This window comes from Bolinopsis microptera, chromosome 1 (genome assembly GCF_026151205.1).
Source record: "Bolinopsis microptera isolate Bmic1 chromosome 1, MBARI_Bmic_1.0, whole genome shotgun sequence".
Taxonomy (NCBI): Eukaryota; Metazoa; Ctenophora; class Tentaculata; order Lobata; family Bolinopsidae; genus Bolinopsis; species Bolinopsis microptera.
Window position 1 is genome coordinate 4,408,467 of NC_087072.1, and position 24,899 is coordinate 4,433,365.

At 37.4% G+C, this 24,899-nt stretch overlaps 4 protein-coding genes across 5 annotated transcripts in view; 3 read left to right on the plus strand and 1 right to left on the minus strand.

Annotated features, from left to right (window-relative positions):
- The window catches only part of LOC134815328 (gamma-tubulin complex component 2-like), a 28,246-nt gene extending 3,454 nt beyond the window's left edge, over positions 1-24,792 (minus strand). The window contains exons 1-10 of the mRNA XM_063823849.1: positions 24,610-24,792; positions 24,304-24,447; positions 23,928-24,062; positions 23,552-23,731; positions 23,328-23,441; positions 22,264-22,377; positions 22,013-22,159; positions 1,335-1,518; positions 1,051-1,187; positions 544-802 (exon numbers count right to left, since the gene is read on the minus strand). Coding sequence (XP_063679919.1) covers positions 544-802; positions 1,051-1,187; positions 1,335-1,518; positions 22,013-22,159; positions 22,264-22,377; positions 23,328-23,441; positions 23,552-23,731; positions 23,928-24,062; positions 24,304-24,447; positions 24,610-24,735 — 1,540 coding nt within the window. The 5' untranslated portion in view covers positions 24,736-24,792. The remainder of the gene's footprint in view (positions 1-543; positions 803-1,050; positions 1,188-1,334; positions 1,519-22,012; positions 22,160-22,263; positions 22,378-23,327; positions 23,442-23,551; positions 23,732-23,927; positions 24,063-24,303; positions 24,448-24,609) is intronic.
- LOC134815355 (eukaryotic translation initiation factor 2 subunit 3, Y-linked-like) overlaps positions 8,245-24,899 on the plus strand; it is a 71,320-nt gene continuing 54,665 nt past the window's right edge. Inside the window, exon 1 of one of the 2 annotated variants that reach the window (XM_063823906.1) lies at positions 8,245-8,283. The gene's annotated coding sequence lies outside the window, so the exon portion shown is untranslated. The remainder of the gene's footprint in view (positions 8,284-24,899) is intronic. The other variant, XM_063823881.1, reaches the window with a different exon arrangement.
- LOC134815338 (multiple epidermal growth factor-like domains protein 10) lies at positions 9,692-14,180 on the plus strand. Its single transcript, XM_063823861.1, has 11 exons — positions 9,692-9,830; positions 9,986-10,125; positions 10,311-10,437; positions 10,609-10,776; positions 10,961-11,078; positions 11,199-11,351; positions 11,574-11,924; positions 12,124-12,501; positions 12,657-12,795; positions 12,925-13,115; positions 13,541-14,180. Exons 1-11 carry the CDS (start codon positions 9,774-9,776, stop codon positions 13,783-13,785), a joined length of 2,067 nt encoding a protein of 688 aa, XP_063679931.1. The 5' UTR covers positions 9,692-9,773; the 3' UTR covers positions 13,786-14,180.
- On the plus strand, positions 17,655-21,891 carry LOC134815346 (multiple epidermal growth factor-like domains protein 10). The gene is made up of 10 exons (XM_063823874.1): positions 17,655-17,829; positions 18,199-18,329; positions 18,437-18,563; positions 18,791-18,952; positions 19,176-19,293; positions 19,424-19,792; positions 20,205-20,582; positions 20,895-21,033; positions 21,197-21,375; positions 21,499-21,891. Exons 1-10 carry the CDS (start codon positions 17,773-17,775, stop codon positions 21,729-21,731), a joined length of 1,893 nt encoding a protein of 630 aa, XP_063679944.1. The 5' UTR covers positions 17,655-17,772; the 3' UTR covers positions 21,732-21,891.

Below are 24,899 nucleotides of genomic sequence, written 5' to 3' on the forward strand. Positions count from 1 at the left end.
TCAGATTGAGTACGAAACCCACAACCACGAAGCAGACCTCGCAGCCCCTGAATGAAGAGAAGTCCTAACATCCCTGAAAAGGAAAGCTGCAGATCAACCTCTTTCGGCGACGCAGAACCTAATTTCAGAAGCCCTGGTAGAGAATCATTCAGGATCCGGAGTTCACTCGAACCTCAAACATGATTGAGGGCTTTCAGAGAGGATTTAAATCCCTAGTGCATCGCCCAAAGTACTCTGTTCAAGAGTATGTGCAAGCTATTAAAGAGTAGTAGGTCATTACTGACTTTCATATCGACAGGTTGAGTGTTGGTAAGACACCCGCTAAGATGCGAAGGACTAACCATTCTCAACTTCATGATATCTGCTCATTTTACTCCACATACTCCAGCAAGATCGAGTATTTGTTTGCTGTAGCCTCAGTGTTTGGGTATGATATTTAGTAAACTCTTATTAATGTATACAGTAAACCGAGGGACCCCTAATAATTGTGGGTCCCCTAAGTCGTGCAGCCAAAATAACCATCACAAATACCCTCAGTCTCACCTTGCCCCATCAAGAAGAAGCTCTTTATACTGGACAACCTCTCCATAAGTTTATGTTCCTCCATCAGGAGGTTCAGAAGGCGCTGGGAAGCGAAGGCGTAGGCGGTTTCAATGCATTCCATATACTCCCGCTCCACAAGGGTGTACTTTATCTCCCTAGAATCGGGACACTGCACGTTGTATCCACAGTGTCTTATCACGTTTAGATACTTACCCGTGTGAAGTACCTTTTCAGCTATCTTTCCAAGAAACAAAGGCACCTAAAATTTTAATTAAATTATATTATCTTTTCAAGTATCTATGATTTAATGAATTTTAATCGTAATTTAATGTTGTCACAAGGGCTGATGAACGTGTTGTCCGACCTCCACTAAACTATCGTAACTTGTACAAAATAACCCCCATTTTAAGGGTCTATAAATGAGATAGGAGCGCTAGGTATATAGAAGTTCTACTCTACGCACCTAAGATAACAGTCAGTGTCACTGGCTGAGCGCTAACTACTCACCTGCTGAATATTGAGACTGTATCTCTTCTCCCAATAGGTGTCGTAAACCAGTTCATACTTTCTCTGTACTTGTTCAAGCTGGCAGCCTTCTCCAAACTCTTCCACAAAGAACTCGTTGTAAGGGTCGTCTATCATACCTTAGCCATGGTCTTCTGTTATTAATAGTGTTGAGTTGATACTCAAGATACAATGACAGGCTGTTACATATCTTTGAAAAATAATTCATTTAGAAGCCACAAACATGATATCTGCGCAGTTGTGGCTTAGAATGACACCGTTCTCACCTTTATAAAGCCACTTTTCCAGCATGCCGAAGTAAGGCACACACGCCGCCTGTGTCAGGTACAAACACAAGTCCTGGGATGCCGCCTCCCCCACCAGCGAAAAGGTCTTGTCGTGTAGCAGCGATAACGTTGTTCCACCTCGGCAACTTCCATTTATCACATCGTGGCATATCGTCGCCAGAACCTGAGAATTTGAGGAGTCGATTAGCACCAAGAGAAAAGTTTAGTACATATCTTGGAAGTTGGAACTAATGACTAAAGTCAAGAGGGGCCAAGTACTGGGATTAAACCGGTTGAGGTGCTAAGTATTCTGGGGTTTACTCTGAGATTATGATTTAGTAATCCATTGTTTACAAATTAAGTGCTCGATGGTGCCAGGTGCAGTACCGTAAAACCACACAGGGTTACAAGGGAAGGCAGCTGGCCCTCTTGTTCGCCAGCCATGTGAACTGATAGAATTCGAATTTAACATTATTCGTGGTTAAGTGAAACGTAGGAACATGAATTACGCCCGATAAAGGAGAGACCCCGGACGTCCCCAAATGGAATGGATAAGGAATAATTAATAATAAAGATTTTGGAAAAATCTTTATCATTATTTGGAAAAGTTTTCCAGTTTTGATTGTGACAAAATTCAGTCCATTATTAAAATGTTCTGTCCATCCTTGGTACAGGGTAACCCTTTAATAACTCACGTAATTCATATCAGAATCGCTTAAAATTTTCAGATAATATAGATATGGGTCATTCTGATACGAATTACGTGAGTTATTAAAGGGTTGCGTGTGGGTAGTTACTTCTGGGCCAGCCTGTATTTCAATGAGCTAGCTATCAAGGAATATTTTCTGGCATTTCCGATTTGCATTAGTTTTTCTCCGTTTCAATTCTCATCTTTTACTCGATTCGAATATTGACTCTTAGAGTTAAGATACTTAACGTCTTATTTCAAGACATGCTTAATGCTTATCGATAGTCAAATCGAATCTCGACATCAAGTACTTCGGCCTGGCCTGGCGGCTGGCCTTTAACTTCAATTCTGAGGAACAATTTTAAGTTCCTTCGCTGAGTTTGGACCTGTAACAGCCTGAATAGCGATAAGTATAATGTCTCGTGTTCAAAGCAATATGAATTCCTGGAGTCTAGCTAGAATCATGGACTTCTTGCGTGGGCTCTAAAAATAAATCAAATCTATGAAAGTATGAAGGATGGAGTTAATAAAGTTATGATAACATGATGCCAAAAACCAACCAATATGAATACAAATATTTGATCCAGACTACTCGGCTGAGATAAAAAAATTCCTAAATGACCTAACACGACATTATTAAGAAACTGTTTACACCATTAAAATATTCAAAACCCCTAAAAGAAATCAAGACATCCTAAAATGGTGATCAGTACAGATCAAAACAGTTAGAGTAAAAATTTGAATTTTAACAGGACATAAATCGTTAAACGGATAAAATGGAAAAACCTTGGAGTAAATTGACATTTTTAAATGTACTACCTTACAAGACATTTTTGTGGCGGACCAATTTGCGACGACCGAAATTTTGGCGGTCCGAAAATATGGCGAAATTGAACAAAAACCGTCACATTTCGGACGTCACAGAAAATAAGGGTATTTTTCATCATTTTGTTTTCTGACACAAAGCTAAAGGAAATTCAAACTTTTCTAAAAATCGGTAAAATCATGTTGAAACAAAATGAAACTTATAAATCGATTTCTTCATCTTCCTCTAAGGGGTCCGGCTCGACTCTTTCAGTTTCACTTATTGAGTTTGGTATTAAATTGTTTATCTTGACTTAGTCTCTTATAAGACGTTTATGTTAGCACATAAATGTAATTTATTGTAAATTTAAAACGTATTACTTGACATTAAATTCATCATGGAATATTGTGTTTATTTGTCCCACCATTATATCACTAACTTTTCAAGAACAAAATGAATCGATGAAGCCACAATTATTGGAATAAGCTAAAAATAATGCGACGGATTCTATTACGACGACCGAAATTTTGGCGGTCCGAAAATATGGCGAAATTTCGGGAAAACCGTCGCATTTCGTACGTTATAAAAATGTCTTGTAAGGTATATGTCATGGATTCTGGTTGTCGAATTACATATACTAGCAGGAACCCGTCTAACCCTAAATGGGTTAGACGGGTTAAAATTATTACCTATTTAATTCGCGTTTTTGACACCACTTGGGGATCCAAATTTTGGGCACTAAAATTCTTATTCCTTGGCCCCTATTTTTTATTTTTTCATGCTGATTTGAAGGCCATCAAAGCATTTGAACCAGTCAAAAAAAGTTAAAGTTGTATATCATTTACGGTTTATGCGGAAAGTCGTGTTAAAGTTGATGCCGTGGTGTCAACTGTCAGTAAAATGGTTCGGATAAACACATGTATATAATATCGTCTCGCTTTATGTATAATAAGATGTGACACCAAAATTGGACATCCTAACTGAACATGTTTCTTTACAAATACCAGGCTACTCAAAGCTCGTGCCAAGCAACTAGGGCCTCATACCAGGCTACGTATAGAGGCATGTTCCGGTAGACTTTGGCACGATGCTAAATTGAAGTAAAATTGTTAGTATCTAATCCGGTCATAATCTTACTATATATAAAGCGATACGATATATATATATGGATCCGTGCCATTTTACTGACACCACGGCATCAACTTTAACGCGACTTTCCGCAAAAACCGTAAAAGATATACAACTGAAATTTTTGTGACTGGGTCAAATGCTTTAATGGCCTTCACATCAGCATGAAAAAATAAAAAATTTGCCTAGGAATAAGAATTTTAGTGCCCAAAATTTGGACTCCCAAGTGGTGTCAAAAACGCGAATTAAACAGGTAATAATTATTTTAGTCTCTTGAATCTTGACACCGCTTTAGGGTTAGACGGGATCCTGCTAGTGGTAATTAACTTGGTGACAAAAAACATTTAGTACCGAACCTATATATTTGAAGAAAAATAGTTTTTTGAAATATTTCTACCAATTTTACAAAAGTCTAGTTATAATTTGTTCAAGCTGCAAAATTTTCTAAAGTCGAAATACCATTAACCAGAATTCACACTTAATTCCGGAGTCGTCCTTATAATTATTATCAGCAGAAACAGCTGTTAACCAGCTTATATTATATCATATTAGCCCCCGACTAACTTCATTAGACAGTAAACATGTAGAAATGTTTTTAGATTTGGGATTTACCAGATTACTGCCATCCTTTTCATTCGTCCATTGTAAATTAACTTTGCCGCAATAGCATGTAAGTGGTCCGCTTAGATGGGACAGTACTTGTGAAATAATTTAATTGGGCATGTCTTGTTATTTTGGTACGGGGGAGAGATAACCAATGAATGGTAAATTCACGTGAGGTTGAAAAGCTGAAGCTAACATACTGTCGCGTCGATATTGTGACGGTTATATATACGGGATATTTGGGAGACATTTACCGTTTAGTACTGTGTATTTGTTTGCAAACAACTACCTATACTTTTGTCAAACGAATTAAGCGATCATGATACGGTTATTATTCTCCTTATGTCTTTTATGCCAGGTGAGGGTGATTGCTCTTCGAATGGATTGCGGTTTATAAAAACGTATTTTCGACCAATCTGTATTTAATTGTAATTTAATTGTAAATAATAATTGTAACGATTCGATATTTGGAAACTGAAACTAACCGTCATTTATCCGATATTACAATAGGGGGTCGTTCATATGGTCAGAATCGTACGTGACGTTGGGTGGGTGGGTCATATTTTCTTCCAAAATGCAGTTAGTATTCTTGTACTAAGTGGTGGGTCTGCTGCTCATTTCCCAGAAAAACAGTTAGTACATGGTACTAAGGGGTTCATTTTTTGGGTGTACAACCCAAAAAAAAAACAATTTTACACATTTTACCTCAAATTTTGGGAATGGGTTTTGAGGTTTTTTGAGTTTTTTTTGGGTATTTTGTATTTTTTTAAATTTTGTAACTTTTTATTAGATTCGACTACATCGAAAACAAAACCCTTACTAAATAGTGGGTATAATTTGGGTATAATTTGCCCATTTCCAATGTTTAATGAGCTGTTTAAAGCAATTTATGGGTGGGTATCTTATTTTATATACCCAGACTCAGTTAGTACCGTTATTTCTCAACAGTTAGTACCGCAAAAGCCGGCAAAAGGGGGTGGGTGTCCTAAATATCATCCGAAAAAGCAGTTTGTACCGTGGAGGGGGTGGATGTGTCCTTTTGTAAAGTCCAAAACTGCACTTAGTCGACGTTACGTACGTCACTTAGTACCTGATCCCCCCCCCCCCCCCCGGGTCGTTCACATACTACGTAATCAGCTGAGCGGGGTTTCAAAATGAAAGCTAGTGTAATTTTGACACAATAGCTATGTGTAAAACTGATTACGGAGTGGGGAGGGGGCTAAAATTGGCCACAAAGTGATTACGTAATATATGAACGGTCCCTAGTTATTCCCGATAATTGCTTTTCTCAATTTCTCTTTGCATCATGTCAAATGTTTATCGTATAATTTAAGAATTAGATTGAAACCCACAGGTTTGGCAAAACGAAGGATCTACAGTTGATTTCACTTTATTGAAATACCACAATTTCACTGCATCCTGTCAAGATATTCCGGGCACTCCATGCAACTTCAAGCTGTCAATGACAATCATTGGAGCTAGCACTAGAAAGTGAGTAAGCTCTATTACATGATAGCAATACGGTAAGGCTTTCCATTTCCTCGTTATTAATAAGAATGCCTCGTGCCGGACGTTATTTTTAGTGGTTTGATGGTGGTGCATAAGTTTAGTTTACTCACTGTGCAAGGCTAACTAGGTTTAGTTCGCGGTGCATTGCTGAATGCCGTGTGAGAAGCTCAAAGTTACCGATTTGAAAAATTGAATGAGCTTCCTTAATGAATTTATCGAATAAGTTATTCAATAAAAGCATGGATGATGGATATCAATTATTAATACCGATTACCATATTGACTCTAATTTGGACTGACCGATTTATGGACGGCACCATTCATGGATTCTGGGTGCTCCAGTGTTACTGTTCGCAGGCTTATTAAACAGTTTAGAATCTAGATATTAACAGTCTTAGTCTAGATCTTAACAGTTCCGCCTAAAATAAAATCTTCACAGGACACACAAATTCGTCAGAAGTTCAAGTTTCCCAACAGATGTGAGCCACGATATAATATTTTCTAAAGGAGATGACGGATTGGGGAAGAGCTTAAGAAACCCCCAGATAGTACAGCTAACAAACGATACAGTGGTAAATAAAGCTGTTCATTTTATATCAAGTGTAGATATATGTGTAGGGACAAAATGGCTTTATCTTATCAGCGGAAACCGTTTATTTTGCGTTTATTCGATTTCTTAAAGAAGTGTGAATATATTAGGTAAAATCGGAAAGTTTTTGTGATCTAAAAATAAATAAGGATTGTTAAAAAATATGTATCAGGGGTTTTTGTTATCGTAATTTGATTAAGATAACAAAATACCAAAAACTAACTTCACAGGAAGACCTAAGAGTGCGAGTTAAGGTATTTGATACCGACTATTCGACTGAAATAGACAAGTTCATATCCAAGTTTGTTCTGGACCTCGGTCTAACCTCCGCGCAAAGTGGGGTGGAACACAATGATTCTCTTACTAGAGGCACTGGTCAACTCGACTTTGCTTACAAGGTCAGAAATGTTGTTACATCTTGATAATTTCTATCATAATAAAGTTCATCTGATATATGAAGTTCATCTGATATATAAAGTTCATCTGATATTAAGAATTTTATCATTATTCATTATTCATGGGCTCATGAGCTGTTCTGTGTTCAGTGTTTATTCAGATTTCAGTGTTTATATAATATTTATTTGTATATAATATTATAATTATAAGAAAAGTACAATCTCATGGTCAGACAACCCTTACCAAATGTCTCTGAAAATTGACGTCTTGCGTCTGCAGCGAAACATTTCCACGTTAAAAACTAATCTAATCATATACGGAGTCTTATCATTATCTGAAACCATGCCGGTGCAAAAAAACAGATTTAAATTCTAGCAATGAGAACTGTAATACATATAAATAAATAATAGTGTTTGTCAAGCCAAATCTCGTTTAAGTTAGACCCATGTACAAAAAGTTATGAACGTGTGAATGCATGGTGTAGTAAAAAAAAGTACTATGACGTCCAATCTGGCCTTAACTCGATTATATTTTAGACCATATAATTATATATACTTATAGCACATGCAGAAGAGACTGTTATATTATCATGTCCTTGTAATTATTTGAAGGATATTATTTTGTACTTGAATAATATTCTGTTTTACTTGACACCATCAAATACAGTTCACGTCCCTACAAGGCGGTCCTTTGAATCAGAATTGACGCCGGCATATCTTATCGAAATCGGATTAGATCAGTTTTAATTTTAAGTTATGTTAAATCCTGTTTTCCTTGTACCTATTTATTCAAGTTGCCTGACTTGCAGTCCATTTCTCAACTGGTCAAATTTTCTTCACCGCTTTAATTGTGTTAGAATTGAAAGTTCTATTTTCTGACAGGTCCGCATAGGTACCTGATATCGGCACATTAATTATACTTCTGCCTAATTCTCTCTAATCGGAAATAAATGAGGTGATAGTGGCATGTTATAGATCATGTGGATTCTGCTGGGGAGGCGAGGTATGTTTCTTGATACGTGACAGAAATTAACCAAACAGCTTCGACTATAGACCAATGACCATCCAAATTTCAAACTCTAGAATCACTGTCACGTGCCAAAATATGATGCCCCGCCTCCCCACCAGAATCCACATTTATATATCTCAAACTTGGTGATATTACATATATATACATATATAGAGTTTTAATACTTTCAACACTACTATATAACAAATAATTTGAGAATTGATGTAAATAAATGATGTAAAGACTTACAAGGATCTAATCACAACCGCTTTATTTTATTGTGTAGAAGTCCAGCCATGAAATATATATTTACAAAAGTAACAATTTAAAATCGTTATGCAGGATTCCAATCAAGGTCAAAGCATTTGATGTACTTAAAATTTGTTAATCAGAATTTCAAATTAAGGCTAAAGCATTTGATGTCAGGATTTAATGTCTATAGATCTATATAAATGCACATATCTCAAAGATCACGGCAGTCGATGGTCGGGTTTCAAGATAATTCACAACCGAGCTATTATGTTAAATATTGACGTTCGTGTTTCAAAATAATAAATATGTCGTGAGGCGCAATATTCAGTATCAAGATCAAGAGTCGGTCCTGGACAACCGTTGTGGTCTCCACTCATAAGTTCTGCCGACCACAAACCTTTCTAAAGGCGTACATCTCCTTGTACAGATGGTATAGAGAAATTACTTCCTTACGTCAAACTTTCCCCCGTTAAAAAGTATAACATCATGATAATATGCAGCATTACCACTATCTGTACAGAGTTCAGGCTTCGTGTAAGTATTATCACAGAGTTCAGGCTTCGTGTAAGTAACAAGTTCGTAGCCTGGCAGTCTGAACTGTAATATTTCACTGCACCAGACCAAATGTGGTTAAGACTCGTGTTTAAAGTTAGTCCCACATATCCAGACCATGTACGTTTAAAACACAACAGTTTCGTAAGGTTTCCGATCGGTGGTTAATTAACTCGATTATACTGTGTCGTAAAACCTGCAGAAATGACAGATATCGTGGATATATAATTGTGTCCCCATGATTATTCGGATGATGTTATTTTATACTTTAATAAGATTTCTTGTACTTGACACCACGTAATACACAACGAAAGCAGTCCCTTCAAAAATATTTGTGACGCCTGCAGCATTCTTATCTAATATCTTATCATATTAGATTTTCATCAGTTTATAGTTTATACTTTTAAATTTGTTTACAACTTCTGTCTTGTCTGCTAAATATACTGAAGATACTTAGCCTGCAGTGCAGTATCAGCATTCAGCCCATTTCCCAACCGCTCACGTTTGCTTCATCGCCTCATCATATATCAACAGTGTCAGGACAGAATTGAAACTTCTATTTACTATCAGTAGAGATGGTTCATACTTTTCCAATTTCCATAGCGACACATTTACTTCTGCTTAATTCTTATCGGACAGATTAGTGGTAGGGTCATGCTATACACCTCTAACTTGGTAATAATATATTAGCGTGACAAAGGGAAAATATACCACCGGTTTTTATCTAAAATGGAAGGCTAGGTACCGGTATATGCATTTAACGCCCTATTGATAATTGATAATTGATTTTCCATTGGTATATTATAATATATAAGTTCGAACAGTTAGCTTCAGGCATTTCTGACAATTAGTATGGAAGTAATCTTTGATGGAGAGCTAAACTGCTCACCTTGTTTCAGAAGTCTTTAGAATGATATTAACAACTACCTTTCTTATAATCACGGTCCTGGTTATACTTCTGATAGTGGTTGGTACAAATTAGATTCACAGTTTACTTTACCATTTTACATTCAATCCGATCGTTCTATTTGCACTGTGTGCGCTTAGATTTAATCAAGCTTTGAATTGCTGATATCTTGGCTGTTATCTTGTCTCCATATCCACTGTAAGGGCATCTTTCAGGACAAATGTGCGGAGGCAGCGGCGGTAGATGTGACTCTGAAAATGTACCACAATGATACCACAATCTGCTCAGCAGGAATATCGGGAGTTGGGTGTGATTTTAAGTTCACTATGGTTTTCGAAGGAGTTTCATCAAGCCTGTAAGCTACTTGCATCTATTTCAAAGAAGATTCAGTCCACAAAAATGTCAAACCATCTTTAAGCCGGAAAAAGTTTAGACTGTTTAGTTTTAAAATAATTTAAACCTTTTTTCTTGTAATCATCTTGTATTTAAGAAGCATTATAGCCATTATTAGGTTATAACACGTCACCACTTTGTCCATAGTACGTACAAAACGGTTGTAACGACGGATTTTACGGCTGACGCTAGCAACAACATAAACTTCAAAACAGGAAACGACGCCTTAAAGTCTGGAGTTTTTAATCCAATAACGATAAATCTTAATTCTGTGGTGAGTCAAAACGTCAGCAGAACAGTATGTGTCGATCAGTTTGAAATAGAATTCAACTTATCCGATGTTTTATGAACTCTAAAAGAAAATTGAATCACGGCTTAGGATTGGTTAACTTTAAGAGCACAGACGTCACGATAAACGGTTCAACTTGATCCTTTACAATTACAGGAGGATTTAAAAATGAAAGTTAATGTGGTTGATGCTGATTATTTATTTGATGATAAAATTTCTGACTTCACGATGAACCTTGACATAAAAGGAAAATCAAGCAATGTTGAACACCTTGTAAAACACACAACTGCTCAGGGATCAGGGCAATTCCAAATATCATACAAGGTAAAATTATAGAAACGAAAAAAATTGGCCTCATGTTATATTGAATTTTTGAATGGATCCATAGAAAATTAATACCGACTAGGAAGTTTATAGCGCAGACTCATTCATATGAACATGAGGAGGGTTGTCTGAACCCTTGAAAACATATCCCAAAACTTGACTGAACCAAGCGCCCTATTTTCAGGTTTATTGTGATGGTAACCATGGTGGCATTGGTTGTTGTGGGTGCATAAATAACTACTACAACACTAACTGCACCAAGTTCTGTCAGCCGATCAACAATTTTACTTGTGATAGTAACGGTGAGAGCACACATTTTTAATTCTCTCTAGGCAATCTACAACCTTTTTAATTTAGAATCTCATTCTAAAAACCAGGAATAATGTTCACGTTAAATACCATTAACCTCCCGCTTTATCCAGGTGACCACATTTGTAAGCCGAACTACTACAACACGAGTTGCAATGTCCACTGTGTTCCTACATCTCAATACAACTGCTCTCAAAACGGGACCAGGGACTGCTTGGGAAGATGGACCGGAGATAAATGTGATGTTCAAACTCCCTGCCCATCAGGTTGGCTTTAATGGAAATACTTTTAGTTCATAAATATAATTATCCTTTTCTAGTGGCTAGTTCGAATTTAAGCTTTGTTTTCATACGCAAAAGCATTGATCATTGATGACTAATCGTCAGAGATATGACTGATTTGCATCTCATCAACACCTTTGCGGCTAAAGGAATTTTTCATTGTGATGTAAATTTATTAAAATCCGACTTCTCAATACAAAATTTCAGGGAAGTTTGGTATGAACTGTTCCGTAAATTGCACGGCAGTTCCTAATCAATACACCTGCAACTCGACAACCGGAGAAAAAGTTTGTGAAACTCACTGGACAGGTTCAGAATGTGATTCCTGTTCACCAAACTATTACGGTGCTAACTGTGACACTTTCTGTCAAGCCAGTGCAGCTATGAACTGTAGTAATACTGGGGAGAAGGAATGTTTGGGACATTTTACAGGACAGAACTGTTCTCTTTGTGAGACAGGGTGGTATGGGAGTGGATGTGATCTTTATTGTGATCTCAACAGTACATTGTGGACTTGTGATGACCATGGAAGTCACATCTGCAACGGAAAGAGAACTGGTATGGCAATAAAATATTTATGGTCGACATTCAAACCTGATTGCATATTTCTAATAAAATAATACACAGCAACTGGCATTAAAATAAAGCATCAGGAAGGAATTTTCAAAGAATCTTCCGGTTCCCAAACCATATTGTAAATAAAGACTTTTGTTTTAATCGTGTCCATCATGAACCTTTGACCAGTTTTTATTTACAGGAGTTTATTGCACGGACTGTGTCCAAGATTGGTACGGTGCACAATGTTCAGTAAATTGCACAAAAGTTCCTGGCCAATACGATTGCAACTCAACAACCGGGAGAAAAGTTTGCGAAGGACACTGGACAGGTTCAGAATGTGAAACTTGTGCAGCTGACTATTTTGGCCCTAACTGTGACACTTTCTGTCAAGCCAGCTCAGCTTGGAACTGTAGTGATACTGGGGAGAAGGAATGTTTGGGACACTTTACAGGACAGAACTGTTCTCTTTGTGAGACAGGGTGGTATGGGAGTGGATGTGATCTTTATTGTGATCTCAACAGTACATTGTGGACTTGTGATGACCATGGAAACAAGATCTGCTCTGGAGAAAGAGCTGGTACGCTTTCCAATAATCGTTCCCAGCTGATTTCAATTTCTTCTTCACTTTTTCATACAGCAATGACGTACTAGCTTCATTGTTTAGATAGAATTAGATTTAAAATCATAATCCAAAGGTAGGCTTTAGTTAACTCCACGACCTCCATTCCCCAGGAACAGACTGTACGGATTGTAAGCAAGGTTGGTTTGGACAAGATTGTTCAGTAGAGTGTACAGACACAGAGAAATACAAATGTACAGACCAGGGCGACAAAACTTGTACTTCTAACTGGAACGGTCCTAACTGTGATAGGTAAAAACAACCTCACCTTTCTCTGAAGATTCCTGAATTTCTATATACTAGGTATCGTTCAGACATTTCAAATTTATCTTAGTTTTAATTTGACTATCTGACTGAATCCAAAATACATTTCCACCGCAGATGTAAGGAAATGTATTTCGGACCGAACTGCACGTGCAAAAGAGAGCCAGGAAGAGCGGAGTGTGACAACGAGGGGGTGTTACATTGTCTGGGACACTGGACTGGTCAGCTCTGTGATATCTGCATTCCCGGATACTCTGGACCTCTGTGCTTGATACAGAATGAGGCGAGCGCTCTGGATTCTTTGCCAAGTTCGTACCTTATTTCAGTTACTTTAACTTTGTTTTAATACATAACACGTGCACATGTTGGATATCGATATATTCTGACATTTCCTGATTTTAATTCTGTTATTCTATTATTTTTTCTAATATTAGTTTGGTAATTATGATAATTTTCTAATCTTAGCTGGGTTATCTCTGGCAACGCAACAAGATCGTTTATATAGCGCGTACACTTACAATGCTTCGGACAGGCACTACTTAAGTTACCTTGTCGTTGTGATAGAACCATTATTGAGAAATACATGGAATTAAATTATACCGATATAATCTAATATTCAATTCAAGTTCAACAGATAAAACCATCAGACGGGTACCGCCAAGCAAAGTTAAATGTCACATTATCTTAATTTTGAAATTATGTGGATAATATACCTCACACGGAATTTTACCAGGGTTCAGCAAGTCGCTGCTCATATTCTGCATAATGACGGGGGTGGTATTTAGTCTTGCAGCCGGCATTGCTCTATATGGAGTTTTCAATGATAAGAGGATACGCAGACGATCATCCCTGAAGATCAAACCAGCACTGGAGCCTAGCGTACACTGGAGCCTAGCGTACAAGAATCCTCATTATGTTGAAACACCCTCACCCACAACAGAAACTAAGATCCGTATTGAATTTATTGAGGACATGTAATGACTGATGTGTTTTTTGATTTAAATTTTGGATCGTTCGCATATTAGGTAAGCCATTATTTGGCCATTTAGACCTACACCCCACCCTCTGTTAGCCACTTTACACAAAGTGTGTGGAAACTACAGTAAGCTTTTCCATACCTCCTCCCCCTAAGCTGGCTTACGTAATTTGTGGACAATCTGATTTGAGTTCGTTTATTTCGATGAAATGTATGATATTTTTGATACTTCAATATTACTACAAAAACAAAAATTAAGTAATGGTGGCGTCAGAATGTTTTAATGACAGTTTTTAGGGTGGCAACACCTGTTCACCATGACCAACTGTGTTTTCCCTGCTTTGAATGTGTATGTTTTCTGTAAATTTTTGTATAAATTTGAGCGATTTTAAGAAAACTATGTTTCCTTTTTCAACAATCCGATAGTATTAAAATAATTCGTCCAATAGTAAGTCGCATTCTTTCTGCGTAAGTTTGTCATGCCTCTATTTCCAGGAATTAAAAATATCGATATTCTCTCTCTTTCTCGGTTACGGTCAACGGACTTTGGCCTCCTGCGGTAAGCGGGAAGCCTTCTCGCCGTGCCCACAGAGTGCAACTCCTGCTAGCTAGACGCCAGGACTCCCAAAGTATATACATAATCATAAACAAATAAATATCTACGCAACAGACCCCTGGAGTCTTGAAGCTGCCACTACCTGGCTCTGAGCAAACCCACTTCCGTTGTAGTACTTCTGCGGGCAGACAAGGGACTACGGAGACGGGCCTAGCTGGATCTAGAATGGGTTTTAGTGTGGTCCCTGATGTGAAATTCTAGGAGGTTACCCAAAAATATCGTCCCTTTCTAGTCTTTTTGACTGTTCCGCATATTTGATGATGTGGTTGAGTTTACTGTTGATAAGTTCCTCCATTGTAAGAAGGGGTTTACCAAATATCCTCATTTTGAGTGTCATCAGCTGGATGCATTCGCAGAAGAAGTGCTGGGAAGTTTCTGCTTCCCCTGGGCAGTGTTCGCAGTCTTGCGTCTCGAAGTTGACGTTATTCGACACATTCTGAATATCGATATTCACCGATAACATCTGTCCGTTGGGAACAGGAGTTAGGAGTATAGTTTTTCATTTGATTATCGAGGATAAGATTAGGCAGAGGGCTTATTGCCCAAGTTATGTTCATTTGGCATGGGAAAATGCCATATGACCAGAATATGTCCCTAATATTGATAATATATAATTGGAGATTAGATAAAAGGTTTGGCAAATGAGAAAATTTAGGGATCTGAGCAATTTCTGTTAAATCAGGAATAAATACAGCAATTTCACATATCTCTGATCTAAAAGGCTCAGGTTATTGCATTGTTTCAGAGGTCCAGAAATATTTGAAATGGTTTGTTGTAAATAATTCATGAATATCAATGAAATAGAATATGTTGTGACCACATCTCATTGTCAAAATATTTTTGTTTCCTGCAGTCTGACGAACGAGTTGCTGAAAAACTTTATCGAATATTTATTACAGGGCACTTAAAGTATTGTCTATAATCCGTTTCAATGACAGCTCATTATCAAATATAAAATGGCTTATGGGGGCCGGGGGGGGGGGTCTTCATCAAAATTCTCTCGAAATTGATTTTATAGTTATTTCTGATAGAGGGGAGTGATATCTATCAGCTGCTTTTGGTCCCATGGAAAAATATTGTTCCTAGCCAAAATTATCGCCAGTCAAAGGTCAGCGCTTATGTGTAATTGTATTGCGCGAGCGATTTTCAATCGCGCGCCCTGAAAATCGAGTCTAAAAATCTATCTTCTCCTACATTTTTTGAACAATCACCCAGAAACTTTCAGGATATGTTCTAGGGATCATTTAGAAGATATCTGTCGAGCCGAATTTTGAGATAGGCCTTAGAAGATTTTTAATTCAATTTTGAAAATCTTGGACCTCATTTTTTGACAATTTTTTCAGGTCCAAGATTTTCAAAATTGAATTAAAAATCTTCTAAGGCCTATCTCAAAATTCGGCTCGACAGATATCTTCTAAATGATCCCTAGAACATATCCTGAAAGTTTCAGGGTGATTGCTCAAAAAATGTAGGAGAAGATAGATTTTTAGACTCGATTTTCAGTGCGCGCCATTGAAAATCGCTCGCGCAATACAATTACACATAAGCGCTGACCTTTGACTGGCGATAATTTTGGCTAGGAACAATATTTTTCCATGGGACCAAAAGCAGCTGATAGATATCACTCCCCTCTATCAGAAAAGACTATAAAATCAATTTCGAGAGAATTTTGATGAAGACCCCCCGGCCCCCTTAAGTTGTCACGTACAACATTGAGTACAGTTTCGGGTTAATGCAGCAGTTTGAATATTAGTCATAAATCAGCCAACTTCCCCAAGTTCAATTTATGTCCAGTTTCTATTACCGAACTAATGTTTTTTGACTTCTGACCTATCAATAGCATGCCTATGTCTTTCTGACCAAATATGTGGTCAGAGGCCTAATAAAGTTCAGCTGTATCTTTGTACCAACCCAACTTGCAGTCTTGCCCAAAGTCGTCCCAAAATATATGACCGATTGTTAAAAGAGACAATGTTACTATCTCTATTGTTATATATTTAACTAAATATGATACTTAATTTTGGCATTTTCATTATTAAATTAGATCCACGCCATCAAATTGCGATTAAATAGGCACATCAAAAGGTCTGACGAGATCTCTGCAATTATTGACATTTAAAATGCTATCACATTAAATAACTTAAAGACCTCCATCTCTGTAATAGATGGGAAAATTAAATCATATCATTAAACATGGAACATGTAGCTCGACGCTTATCTTATAAATAGAAATGTTGGCAAGGAAAATTCATTTGCCATGGTCCCGCAGCCAATTTATAATTTACAGTTTGAGTTTTGGGCTTTGGCAATTCGGTAATGTAGCTACGCACGGTTAAGGCACGGTTAAGGCACGGTTAAGGCACGGTTAAGCCGTCTAGTGAGTACACAATTAGTAAGCATGAATCTCGGGATTCTTGCTTAGGAGATGTTAACTTAATTTGAAGAGCCTGGTTACTTGAAGAGATCGTTAATCGAAATAAGGATTTCAAATATAGGACGGTCACACGAAGCAGGGCTGTTGCTTTAGAATTAGAATATTTATTCAAAGCGGGAATCACACTGTAAAATTTACAGATCGTCACATTCAGATCATGTGCCCTAGTTAACCACTTGTATGTTTATATTTCCCCAACCGTGCCTTAACCGTGCGTTAACCGTGCGTAGCTACATTACCGAATTGCCTGAGTTTTAGTTATAACTTCAATCTAAGAATTGATTTCCTTTGAATTTGTCAGTTTCTAAAATTAACATTTTTTATACACCACTCTCATCGTAAAAATAAGATTCTAAGAAGATCAGATGATTTTGCAGTTTCATCAAACTCAAAGTAAACAGTAAGAATCCTGGCCTGGGCAGTGGGCACCATATTCCTATATTTTAAGAAAAATAAATTTTATTATAATTGAGTAAAGTAGCCGACAATGTTATAATCTACTCAAAACACTGTCTTGGCGGATTTTACACTCATACACGACGAGTCAATGATTTAGTAGGTGATAATCAAAGTTCCTGGAATGTTATGATGTTCGGTCTACGGACCCCCTACTCGGTAGTACTGACTGTTATTGTGACAAAAGACTCGTTGTCAGGGTCAAGTTGAATGAATTTATTTAGTGCCAGCGCAATCAGTAATTCTTGTTTTATGGTACAACTTGCCCGATAAGAAGATTCAAGAATTTTTAACTGGAGGCATTCATCCCTGTGTTATTACCTAATCGTGCGTTCCATTAACACTGAACATAATTTCCCCTTTCTCTTAATCGTACGTGCCGACTTCTCGGTGAAATCGTTTAAGTCTCGTAACTCAAGTTTTTTTCTCACACGTTCGGAGGATCTTTTACCCTCTCACCCACGATATTGACAGCCTATAACGATGACGTTGGGTCTGACCAACCTTACTCAAGTGCTGATCCTTTTATTCACTCTATTGGTAGGACTCCTTTATCTCGTATAATTGATATTAGTTAATTGATTGGCTTTCGTTAATCGGTTAAATTTCCTTCAAACATAACGGTCACCATATTTGGGATTTCTGAAGTGATATTGGGAGAGTATCCGGGTTTTATGTTTTAAAAAGAGAAAATCGAATTTTCCAAATTATTTATCAGTGAAAATCAAGTCCATTCAGAATATCAACTTGTAGACATGGTTGATTCGAATACTCCATCTAATCACTTTGGAAATTGGAGCAGAACTAGAAAGTATACACTTTCACTTAAAATGCCATGTACATATTGTACAATCAACAGTGTACAAATTATATTGGCACCGATAAGTCCGCCTAAAAATTACAAAACAGGTCAGAGGAGGAGAAGGTGCAACAGTAGATGTTACATTGGTAAACTATCAAGATCCAACTAGTTGTTCTCAGGATGATGACAGTTGCTTTGTATCCTTTGAACTGACTATTCGAGGTCTCACAACTATGGTGTAAGTAGCAATTGGATATGATTGCAACTATGTTTTGCAATCAAAACGGATATGATTGACTACATTTTCATTGTTACAATTATTATAGATAAAAATAAGTTTTCTAGAAAATACGTGGAAAAGGAAACTGATAAGTTCAAGCTGGAGCCAGGAGGCAATTTGGACTTCAAACTGGGAAATGATGCATTGAGCAGCGGGGTTTCTAACCCTATCGGATTTGACCCTTATAAACTGGTTAGACACACGATCCATCAAATAGAGTTTTTTAAATTGTACTCTGCTAACTTTATAAAATATAGTGTTACTTTTGGCACTTACAAACCAAGAAATTGAGAGTTGACATTATTATTTTACGTAGCGCAGATTGATAAACGTAGCATCACTTATAAAAACAAATTACAGTTTTTCTCACTGGTAATTCTGGTAATTCACGGTACGTGGCATAACGACCATTTCATCAGGATGACGTTTATTTGTACTTGCGGGCGCGTGACAACAGCAACAACATTCTCTTTGAATATAATATGAAGCTATATGTGACGAACACAACTGCTAACATGGAATACAGTCGGAAACAGACGGAGAAGAACGGTCAGGAGTCAGTCCTCACTACCAAATACAAGGTAATAAAAACATGGTAACAAATACAAGATAACACTAATACAATACCATAACGCACTGAGAACATTATTACATAAATCAAACTTACATTAGTTAATCAGCCATAATAACATTGAAACTGGATCAATTTCAATCGTAACTATAAAATCGGGTGAATGGAAACCATTTGCACTTAACTAGCTTTCAATAATCAATACCCAAACAATAAATTAGTGTTTTGTAAAGGTTTCTTGCGGAGGCAACCAAGGAGGTACAGGCTGCACTGGTTGCAAGAAGAACTACTACGGTACGAACTGCGGGAAGCAATGTCAATCGTACGACAATTTCACATGCAACACCAACGGTAAGAACAGCCACTGACAGTCCTTTCAATTTCTCGAAATAAATTGACAGTTGAAACTTTTTGTTAAACAGTGCAAGTGTGGCTAAATTTATTTCCCGATCAATCGGTAAATCCATAATCTCACTCACAGGAGACAAGATCTGTAAACTGAACTACTTCAACTCGAACTGTAACGCTTATTGTGTCCCCGCATCTCAATATACTTGCAACTCGACAACCGGAGAGAAAGTTTGCGAAGGACACTGGACAGGTTCAGAATGTGAAACTTGTGCAGCTGACTATTTTGGCCCTAACTGTGACACTTTCTGTCAAGCCAGCTCAGCTATGAACTGTAGTGATACTGGGGAGAAGGAGTGTTTGGGACACTTTACAGGACAGAACTGTTCTCTTTGTGAGACAGGGTGGTATGGGAGTGGATGTGATCTTTATTGTGATCGTAACAGTACATTGTGGACTTGTGATGACCATGGAAACAAGATCTGCAACGGAAAAAGAACTGGTATGTAAATCATTTAATAATCTTATTTGTATCGATGGCATTTTAGAATTTAGATTGTGCAAATTGGTTTATGACAGACAAGTCGCTCATAAGTCGCTCATATTAATGATAAAGAGCGATGGCCCAAGTATGCTACCAATGGTAACGCTTTACTTGACATGGTCTTTACGAGAATAATTAGGACGAATAGAGCCATTCACTGTTTTCTGAACTTTGTGCAGAAATATATTATCAAACTTAATACCTATCATCATTCATCATTCATCATTCATCATTCATCATTCATCATTCATCATTCATCATTCATCATTCATCATTCATCATTCATCATTCATCATTCATCATTCATCATTCATCATTCATCATTCATCATTCATCATTCATTTTAAGAACTGAAAAGTTTTGTTTTCAGGAGCAAACTGCACGGAGTGCATTCAAGACTGGTACGGTTTGGATTGTTCCGTAAATTGCACGGCAGTTCCTAATCAATACACCTGCAACTCAACAACCGGGGAAAAAGTTTGTGAAGGACACTGGACAGGTTCAGAATGTGAAACTTGTGCAGCTGACTATTTTGGCCCTAACTGTGACACTTTCTGTCAAGCCAGCTCAGCTATGAACTGTAGTGATACTGGGGAGAAGGAATGTTTGGGACACTTTACAGGACAGAACTGTTCTCTTTGTGAGACAGGGTGGTATGGGAGTGGATGTGATCTTTATTGTGATCTCAACAGTACATTGTGGACTTGTGATGAACATGGAAGTCACATCTGCATCGGCAACAAGAAAGGTATGTTATCTTGCAGCGATCATATTTGCATCATCATCATTTTATATTCTAGTGGTTTTATGCCAGACAAAAGTTTTTGTATACTGAATACGGATGATAAAAAGCAAGAGCCACAGCGTACCGTGCTGCCTCGGGGAACGCCCTATTTCAAATGGGCAAGCACATCCCCTTAGATATAATTTTTCTTCCTATGTACCAGGGCTCCTAGAATATATATCAGAAAGAAAGAATGCAGCTCCCATTATGGCTAAGTCAGTAAATTTTTAAACATTATACTTATAGAGATGTATTGGTTAAGCCCTCATTCCCCAGGGACAGACTGTACGGATTGTAAGGAAGGTTGGTTCGGAGAGGATTGTTCAGTAGAATGTACAGACACAGAGAAATACAAATGTACAGACCAAGGCGACAAAACTTGCACTTCTAACTGGAACGGTCCTAACTGTGATAGGTAAAAACAATCTCATTTTATCATTGTCATGTTTGTATCTGAAGATTTTCTAAATTTTTATATACAAGTTATCATTCGAATGTCGAAATTGTCTTAGCCGAAACGAACCCACTTTACCGAAACGAACCCACCTACTGAAACTTAAAACAAATTTCCACCGCAGATGTAAGGAAATGTATTTCGGACTGAACTGCACGTGCAAAAGAGAGCCAGGAAGAGCGGAGTGTGATAACGAGGGGGTGTTGCATTGTCTGGGACACTGGACTGGTCAACTCTGTGATATCTGCATTCCCGGATACTCTGGACCTCAGTGCTCTCAACCAGACAAAAATCCTTTCAATAGTAAGTTTTCTGTGCGGTCAGTTTTCTATTATTTCTCTGCCAAATCATGTTGCCACTCAAAGTGGAGCTGCATAAGATTGGAAACAACTTAAAAGTCACGATACAGTCATGAAACTATTTCAGGGATTAAGGTGCTGGGGAAAGTGGTATACTTTTTCCTGGTCGCACTGGTTAGCGTTCTATTGGCAGTCATATGTACCTTCACCATCACCGTTTTGAGAAAACCAACAAAAAAATCACTCGCCAGAATCAGAACAGGAATCCGGAAAAATAAGATTTTCGATCAAGGTATTGATGATGATAATAAGCCGATAATGAAAAACAAGGGTAAAATGGTGTTTATCGAGGATATGTGACTAAAGACTTATTTTCACAAAATTTATCACAAATTGATTCGAAGAATACAGGTCGAAACCGCCCTTTTCGTTTTTTCTTTTGCATGTATTTCCTAGTTTTTAGAATTTTTGAATGATTTATTACCAATTTCACAGTAACAAGTTTTCCGCCAAAAAGGTATCTATCAATAAATTAAAGTCAATTTTAGGGTTTCTGTCATCTTTTGATAAAACATAGAGATGGAATAGAATCTTGCTGTCAAATTATAGAATAAAATAGCAAAACTTGCGATTGTACTCACGTAAAAAGTGCTGATACAGGATTGGATGAAGAGCCACATTTTCTGTAGCGAGAGTTGACCCATCGTGTGTTGCTCCTCCAACTGAGCTATAAGGATCACATACTCTTTAACTAACGTTTTAATAGCTGCACACAGCGCTTGATTCACCTAATAGAGGTAACAGTGTTGAAGGTGACTCGGTTACATTTATATACAGGGATGCACATCTTTTTTAAATCATTCAACAGAGAAGCAAAAAGCAATTAGTTTACCATGCCAGAGCTGTACTTAGAACAGTGATCGAGGAATCTGGTGACGATTGAGTAGCAGGAACAGAGAGGTAATATCTTAGTGACAAGACCTCCAATACCCGGATCTAACCCGTTCTGTGGGAAATTTGTTACGTTGGTGTGATAACATCAGAACTTTGCATTTCTATATATAATACCTTACTCGGGATTATTACGACGGGTTTATTAACGACCGGTTAAAATATGGTTCGGGAAAAATATGGCGAAATTGCTCAAAACCCACCACATTTTCCCGGTCGCCATTTTACCGGTGTCCAACCTTTCAATTTTAGATTCAAAAATTTTGTCTCAGATGTAAATTTCCTTATTAGAGATAAGCAAGTTTAGAAATTTTCGCATTGCTAAAACTTGTGAAACAAGTCGAATTTTCAATAATTGTTGAAAGTAGACAGAAATAATGACTCGTGGTTAATCAAACTAGATGGAAAATAATTTTTAACATTTGAAGCGTAACAACCAGATCGATATTAAGATAAAGGGAGAGCTGTTTAGTCTTCCAATAAGTTGTAATCATCTTCGTTATCTTCATCTGGATCATCCCTTTCATCAGTTTTAATTAATTCAAGTTTTAATTTAACTATTACTTTTACTTTGAGTCCTATTTCATTATGTAGAGATAGTCAATACCTAAGAAATTAAAAATTGGCCTATTTAAATCAAATTTGACAATAAGGATATATGACAAGAATTGGGCAAAAAGGTGAATTTTTTGCAATTTTAGCCACATGAAGTCGAAAAACCTACAACAAGTGTCCCAATAGTCTTCTTTAGTGAATATAAGACAACGATTAAAATATGAGCACCCATACCCCTTGGGAACCCTAAAAGCTGAGTAGGCGGGTTTATTAACGACCGGTGAAAATGTGGTTCGGGAAAAATATGGCGAAATTACCCTAAACCCACCACTTTATCCCGGTCATAATAATCCCGAGTAAGGTAGTAGAAAATTGAAATACACATATTTTATTTCAGATCGAAAATTTGAAGTGACCCGGTTAATTAATGAGAAGGAATTAGCCTCGTACGATTTGCTTGAATCTGCGCTGTCCGAAAGGGCTCTCCAGCGGCTCCACCAAGATGTACTGTCCCTCAATCCCTGTCAAGACGAATAACAAGTCCTCCACTATCGCATTTTCTTGCTGAAAATGTTCTTTTTAGGTAAAAAGATAAAATCAATATTTAACTAAATTCATCTGCCATCATTTATAAGCCCCAACTACCGAAATGAATTACATGTTATCACCGCTACCTGTAACGCAGTCATGGTGTGTAGAGGCTGTGGACCACATGAATACTCCTCATCCATAATTACAAAATCTCTGGTAAGGAGGGTTCTAGCTACAAGATTTGGTAGCTTCTTCAGCTGCAGGGCTTTTCTTTTTTCCTCGTTTGCTTTTACAATTGCCAGCTGTGTTCTCACTTCTTCCACCTGTGTTCCAGTTTGGAGGTTACTTTATCTAAAAACATTTCTCGTAAAATTCGCCAGTTTCTTTGTTATTCGTTGTTTAAAGCAGAAGTTTTGAAGACTGGGAAATGTTGTTTAAATATTAAGCAGAAGGTTTGAAGACTGGGAAATATTGTTTAAATTAACTAAGCAGAAGTTTTGAAGACTGGGAAATGTTCACCTCTTTCTGAGACAATGCCCGAGGGATGGTCTCCAGGATAAGATCGGAAGCGTTGAGGTCAGAAGTAGAGTCGAGGCTGGTGAGATCTCTGTCTACAGTCTCCATGTAGTCCAACACTCGCTTGTCCTCTAAACACTAGTGAATTTATTGTAAAGTAAATTAATTATCCAAACTAATTCTATATGATGTTGGTGGGGTGGTTTACAGATATTGTGTAAATAAAAGAATTGCTATTACATGTCAAGAAAATGGGTTTCGCTTTCACAATCAGTGATAATATCCGTCTTCAGATAAAAATGTATAGTTAAAAACCAGACTCAGATACAGAAATCCGGAGTTGATATTCTACAACTGTACCAAGTACCAAGTGACTCACTTTTCCTAAGAAGTATGTGTAAGGGTCTAACTCGAAGAGTTGTTTTGTTTTGAGGGACATGTAAGTTTTGCGGAATTCCGCGGGGTCCAGGCTCTTTTCTTGAACATTCTTCGTTAACTTGTTCTTAGCAGTGTGCACTGAGGCCTGGACAGTGGAATGGTGTAAACACTAGAGAAATGTAATGGACAATTGTGATACATATTACATATCATACACATCATACCATGTGTCACAACAACAAGTTACAGTTCTTCCAAATATTTGACTCCTCTTAAGATAATGATGGAAAACTTTTATTATTTTTACCTGAGAAACAACAAAACTTGAGTTACTCCGGCAGAGTTCTTCGACAAAAGTTTCTGGAGGAAGTTCGGAGTTCAAAGCAGCCAATAGCTGCACAGTCAGGTGGTGGACTTTATATTGGCTTTCCATCTTCTAAAACGTGGTCATCATCAACCTACTAGTAATAATATTATTATCAAGTAAATTTTATATTTGGTTGGTTATCATTTTATTCTATGCCGACAAAAAGATTTGCGATTAAAATTTAGGGGCACGTCATGCACGTTTTTTAGAATATTACAGTTTCAATTGGC

Bases quoted from the DNA above. Each gene is read 5' to 3' on its own strand.
- LOC134815338 (XM_063823861.1), top strand. From the start codon at position 9,774: ATGATATTAACAACTACCTTTCTTATAATCACGGTCCTGGTTATACTT. The intron at 10,126-10,310 runs GTAAGCTACTTG...CTTTGTCCATAG, and splicing joins GAAGGAGTTTCATCAAGCCT to TACGTACAAAACGGTTGTAA. The intron at 12,502-12,656 runs GTACGCTTTCCA...TCCATTCCCCAG, and splicing joins CTGCTCTGGAGAAAGAGCTG to GAACAGACTGTACGGATTGT.
- LOC134815346 (XM_063823874.1), top strand. From the start codon at position 17,773: ATGACGTTGGGTCTGACCAACCTTACTCAAGTGCTGATCCTTTTATTC. The intron at 21,034-21,196 runs GTAAAAACAATC...TTTCCACCGCAG, and splicing joins AACGGTCCTAACTGTGATAG to ATGTAAGGAAATGTATTTCG. The intron at 21,376-21,498 runs GTAAGTTTTCTG...AAACTATTTCAG, and splicing joins AGACAAAAATCCTTTCAATA to GGATTAAGGTGCTGGGGAAA.